Source organism: Lipotes vexillifer, unplaced genomic scaffold (assembly GCF_000442215.2).
Source record: "Lipotes vexillifer unplaced genomic scaffold, Lipotes_vexillifer_v1.1 scaffold422, whole genome shotgun sequence".
In the NCBI taxonomy this organism is placed as follows: domain Eukaryota; kingdom Metazoa; phylum Chordata; class Mammalia; order Artiodactyla; family Lipotidae; genus Lipotes; species Lipotes vexillifer.
In genome coordinates, this window is record NW_006779087.1 from 3,208,125 (window position 1) to 3,214,146 (window position 6,022).

Below are 6,022 nucleotides of genomic sequence, written 5' to 3' on the forward strand. Positions count from 1 at the left end.
CGGTTCAGCTCGTTGATCTCCTTGGTGCGGCGCAGGGTCTCCCCGTGCCGGGTCACCGTGGCCTTCATCTCCTTGCATTGGGGGGAAGCACAGATGCTCATGGGACACAGGATATGCCATCCCATTGAGCCCCACAGTTTGCACATCGGCCACCCCATCCTGAGAGCTGCCTGCCCTTTCCTTACCCATCCCACCTAGACAAAGGCCAAAGCCCTTTTAGCATCCCTCCTGCTAATGCTTTCATCTTTTAGCATCCTTGTTCTGGGAAGGGGGCGCTGGACCACTCACCTTGCTGCGATACCAGGACTCAGACTCAGCCCGGCTGCGGCTGGCCATGTCATCGTACTGAGCCTTGATCTCGGCGACAATGCGGTCCACGTTCAGGTCCCGGCTGTTGTCCATCTTGACGATGACTGAGGTGCCTGAGATGTGGGCGTGGATGACCTGGAGCTCCTGCGGGGAAGTGGGGGAGTGGTAAGAGCTTCCTGGACCATAGCCCCACTCCCAGAAGCCCTCTTTCTCATGGTCCTTCCCTGTCCCCTGCCCTTGCTTATTCCACAGCCTCACTGTCTGAAGCCCCAATACAAAGGTGACATCTCCCCTTCAACCCTGGAACCTCTCAGAGCTCCTCAGGACCAAAGTCCCAAGGCTGAGAGGAGCCCAGCTCTGAGGCTTGCTGCCTGATTTCAGTCAGGGCCTCTGAAATCAGGCAGCAATTTACAATTTGTGCCTGATCTGTGAATATACAATTTGTGATAATTATCACCACAGTAACCAGGAACAACAGCTTGTTTGGGTTTGGCAGATAAGACAAGAAGCTATACTTTTTCATCTTCTGACAGTAAACCTGCCTTGGGTCCCTCAACTCTGCCCTGTGCTCCCCTCACCCAGGGGTTTCAGAAGCCAAATGGTGGAAAGTCCTTTCCAATGTCCAAATACCATCCTCCTTGCTGCCCCACTGCTCTGTGGCCCCTCACCTCTTTAAACAGCTGCTGCAGGAAGTCGATCTCCTGGGTCAGGGCCTCCGCATCGGCCTCCAGGTCTGACTTTTGCAGGTAGCCGCAGCCCACAACCTAAAGGGAGAGGGTGGCAGGGGAGTCTCGCTGGGGAGACAGCACAGAGCTCTCCCCACCAGGGAGGGGCACCCCATCAGGCTGGGCACACTCCCTGGGCCCTCCTTAGCTGCTCATTCCAGTGCCTGGTGTCATGGCATTGATGAAGTCCTTTACTCAGTTCAAGGGGTCAGAAGCAGGTCTGGGTAAGGGAGGGGGTCCTGAGGTTTCCAGGCATTTCCTCTGGTACCCACTAGGATGATCGCTCTAGAATACACAGCTTGCACTATCGTGAAACTTAGGATCTGGTGTAAAATGGCTGTTTTTGTTTGTTTGTTTGTTTGTTTGTTTGTTTGTTTTTGCGGTATGCGGGCCTCTCACTGCTGTGGCCTCTCCCGTTGCGGAGCACAGGCTCCGGATGTGCAGGCTCAGCGGCCATGGCTCACGGGCCCAGCCGCTCCGCGGCATGTGGGATCTTCCCGGACCGGGGCACGAACCCGTGTCCCCTGCATCGGCAGGTGGACTCTCAACCACTGCACCACCAGGGAAGCCCTAAAATGGCTGTTTTAATGATGATCCACCCCTCTCTGCTCTGGAACCTCACGGAAAGAAATCTAGAGACCTGTGGTCAGAAGAAGTCCCAGGGATCAACTCTGCTCCCGAGCCAATGTGACTCAGGGCGAGACCCTTGCTTGATCTCTGTGCCTCAGTACACTGATGGCAGTTATGCTGAGTCAAGTCTAAGAGGTGAGGAACAACGGCACTGTTCATGCCGGCATCTCCCAGCTGTTGCTGGCCTGAGGATGGAGCCATCCCCAAGCATTCATGTACTCTTCCGCTCACAAAAATTTATGCAGTGCCTATTTTCTGCCAGGCACAGGGCAGAAGGAGGAGGGAAGCCATTGACCAGATGGGAGAATGATTACCCTGCTTGAAGCAGGCCGTGTACTCTGATGTCTAGGGCCGCCCAGGGAGCATTGGGGCATTTGGCGAAAGAAATAGGGGAGAGGTTGGGCTGTGTGATTCTGGGGAAGATGCTCAGCTTTTCTGAATCACAGAGAGCTCCCTCTGCCTCTGTCCTTGGTTCTGAGCTGTGGGACATGTATTCCGGGGTCACTCACCTTCTTTGGGGCCACAGATTCATTCTCAGCGGTGGCCCTTAGTGCCACTTGCTCTTCATACCTGGGGACAAAAAGGGCACAAGTTTCAGTGGCTAGAATTTCAGTAGGCTGGGATTTGAAGAGGAAAAAAGAGAATCAAGGCCCAAACACATTCCAGGAACTGGATATTTTTGGAGGTGGTCATAGAATCAAAAAGTGTCCATCCCTTTCCTCTGGGTACTCAAACCAACCATGTCACCCACTGCCCTTCCTGTTTCAGGGCCAGGGTTGGTGCCTCGCACATTTTTGTAGGGCCCTTCTCTGCTTCTGAAAGGTAACTCCCTGGTGGTGGTGGTGGGCACCCTGACCTAGTTCCGGTGGCCCCTTTTCCTGTCCTCCTTACTTCCTTATCCCTACCCTACCTCAGGGCCCAACACAGCACATGGAACTTAGAATAGATGCTCAATAAATGTTTGATAAATTAAACACATAATGATGAGGTAGCTGGAGCAGCTCAGACTCTCTCCAGTGTTTCAACTCCCATCCCAGAAAAGAAAAATTTCCCCCGCAGGTTTCCTGTCACTCTCTTCTTCCTAGCGGAAAGTTCTTCTTGTGATCTAACTGAAATCTACCCTGCTTTGACTTAAGCCCATTTCCTTTCTCCACACCCTCCTCCCCATACCCTCACTTCTCCCTGTAGCCCTCCAGCACCTCCTGCACGTGGCTGAGCTCCGAGGCCAGCCTCCCGCTGTCGGCCTCCACGCGCTCGGCCTCCCTCCTCAGCGTCTGCACGTAGCCCTGGAACAGGGGCTCCAGGTTGCTGTCGCAGCGCTGGCGGTTCTGGTGGAACTGCCACTTGGTCTCCAGCAGCTTGTTCTGATGCTCCAGGAAGCGCACCTAGTGTGGAGGTGGGAGAAACTCGGTGGGAGGAGCCAATATCCCCAGCCGTCCCGACAGAGCAGGCAGAGTGAGAAGGAGCTAGCAGCGAGGTGTGAAGAGGCAAAGGGTGGATGGAGAGCATGGGCCCTGCTGGGCTCTCCTGGCCTGAGGAGGCAGCTGGAGAATCCTTGTTTCATGACTGCTTATTCAGGCCTGAGTCAGGGTCTGTCCAGGTGGGCCTGGATGGGGTGAGTGAGAAACCGAGAGGCATTTGGGCTGTGCTGGGTTGGGCTGGGGGGTGGGGACAGGTAGGGGTAGAGGGTAGTGACAATCAGGGAAGGCTTCCTGGAGGAAAGGAATGTAGAGCAGGGCTGGGAGGGAGAGAAAAGAAGGAGACCGTTTCCCTACGAGCTCCCCCAGGGCAGGGCCTATGGCTTATGTATCTCTCTCTTCAGTGGTCAGCCTGGGGCTTGCTGAGTAGTTGTTTGAATGGATGGTCAGGCTGGGAAGGGCTTCCTAGTGCGGGTAGTTGGAGAGGGCAGTCTCTCAACAAGCAGGACGCCTGGGGTCTGAGGAGGCATAGGGGAGAGTGGGCTGTGGCCGTAGGTGGCCTAAACTCCTATGCTGGACACTCCTATGTGTCTGGAGGCCAGGCAGGTAATGTGAACGGGGGAAGGTTTTCGAAAATAGGGAGGGTGGGGACTGTAGGGAAGTGAAGCATGAAAGCTTTTGCTGGAAGTCATTCAGACCTGGAGAGGTGCGGAAACAACAATCACTGTGCCAGCCGGAAAGGACATCTGCAAACAAGACCAGGCTCCCTGGCCTCCAGGTTTCCCCTTCTCAGATTTTTTTAGCTGGAGTTGAGATGTTACCTTGCCTTTTAGCCCTGGTATCCTTTCATCCAACTCGATGAATGCAGCTGGAAATCCCCGGTTGGAACCTCCAGAGACGGGGAATGGGCACTGCTGATATTACGTGGGATCATTTTAGGTGGTCTTAGCTGACACGGCTCGGGCTGCGGTGGGGAGCTGCATGGCTGTCTTGGTCCTCATCTTTCCTTTCAAAGTCATGGCCAGCTCACAACTGCACTGTGCACAGCTCTGGGGCTGAGAGGGGAAGCCACTGCCCGGTGTCTCACAGAGAATCACTGGAGAAACTGGACATGGAGCCCAGGCCACCTGCTCCTGGGTCAGGACCCTGTCCGCTCCCCTCCCTGGCTTTCCTGGGTGTGAGTGCCAGCACACTCAGGATAGAGTGCCTGCTGAGGTGGACAAGCTCCTGCTGGAGGGGTGTGGGGTAGCTGGACCCCAAGCTTTGGACCCTCCAGCCCCAGGGACCTGGAGAGCCAGGGAGAGCCTGGGCTTGGAATCCTGCTCTGCCACCCACTCTGGGGGGGTGGGGGGCGGGCGGGAGGGCCCTGGGGCAGGCCCTGCACTGGGGGTGGTGATTCTCAGACATGAACCCTTCACAGGCTGACTTCAGGATTTTGTCATCCCCTTGCTCTATTTTACTAATGATTTATCTATAAATGGATTTGATTAACATTCACACTTAAATGGGGCTAATTCACACTTATATTACCACCATAATTGTGAAACCAGTATCACTAGTCATACATAAGAGGAAATCAGAAAGCATGAAATTCTAGCTGAAACTGTTGCCCCAGACATCTTTGAAGCTGAGGCTTGCTCTCCTTTATTAAAAGCGTGAGAGTAGCAAGTATTAGAGAGATATTAAAGACATATTAGTACCCAAGGAGATTTTCTCCATTTGATCTTTTTTTAAATATAAATTTATTTTATTTTTATTTATTTTTGGCTGCATTGGGTCTTTGTTGCTGCACGCGGGCTTTCTCTAGTTGCAGCGAGCGGGTGCACGGGCTTCTCATTGCGGTGGCTTCTCTTGTTGCGGAGCAAGGGCTCTAGGCACAGGGGCTTCAGTAGTTGTGGCACGCACACTCATTAGTTGTGGCTCGCTGGCTCTAGAGTGCAGGCTCAGTAGTTGCGGCGCACGGGCTTAGTTGCTCTGCAGCATGTGGGATCTTCCCGGACCACCCCAAATCGAATCACATCAAAAGGATACAACTCCTGCTAGTGTTGGAGGGTCTTCTGCAGAGGTGGGGGGTGGCTGTGGCCCACCGGGGGAACAACGACACTGGCAGCAGAAGTTCTGGGAAGTACTCCTTGGCGTGAGCCCTCCCAGAGTCTGCCATTAGCCCCACCAAAGAGCCGGGTAGGCTCCAGTCTCCCATCTGTTAAGTAGTGAAGCTCAGGAGATGCAATGCCTTCTCAGCTATAGGCTATGGCAACCCCTGGATTTCCTAATCCCTGCAAACTTTCAAGAGGGTGGGGGAGTTGTTAGAGAGAGGATATCTGTGGATATAGGATTGGGGAGAGTCAGTCTAAGGAAGGTGGGAAGAGTCAGAGGAGGCTGGAATGGTTGCAACCAGGAGGGCCAATGGGCATGTATGTGGCACAGGGCAATGAGAGGCTAGGGGGGCGGGGTGGAGATCTGCAGGACCGTGTGGCTGTGAACTGAAGGAAGGGGATGGAGAACAGCACTTTTAGTTATTTGTTTACCTCTGGTATATTGTAAGTACCTAGATAGTTTATACTGTGTTCTATGTACCTGTGAAGCACCCCATTCCAATAGAGCAGGTCTAGAAAAATGATACCATAAAGTACAGGGGTTTGCATTAAATGGAAGGGAAGAAAAGAGAAGTGAAATGCCGCAGCTGGCAGTCTTCCCAGCCCCCCTCCCACCCCCATAGCTGCTGTGTCTTAGGGGCAAAGGCAGGCAGATCAGCTTAGGGCAGGAGGGAGGTGGGGGGGTTGGTGGGCAAAGAGAATAGTGTGTCTGTGCAAAACATTCAGGAGTGGGGCTTGTGACAGGACTGACATGGGGGCACGGACTGTACCAGCCATCTTGCCATCCCAGAGGATGGCGTCACTCCTGATACTTTCTGTGTTTGGGGAGCTGGGCCAGCTCTTC

The 6,022-nt window shown here is 54.0% G+C and overlaps 1 protein-coding gene across 1 annotated transcript in view; it reads right to left on the bottom strand.

Moving 5' to 3' along the window:
• Window positions 1-6,022, bottom strand: part of LOC103086529 (keratin, type II cuticular Hb3) — an 11,919-nt gene that overhangs the window by 2,086 nt on the left and 3,811 nt on the right. Inside the window, 5 exon segments of the mRNA XM_007472051.1 lie at window positions 1-79; window positions 291-453; window positions 978-1,073; window positions 2,174-2,234; window positions 2,841-3,049. The exon segment at window positions 1-79 is cut by the window's left edge and continues 76 nt beyond it. Coding sequence (XP_007472113.1) covers window positions 1-79; window positions 291-453; window positions 978-1,073; window positions 2,174-2,234; window positions 2,841-3,049 — 608 coding nt within the window.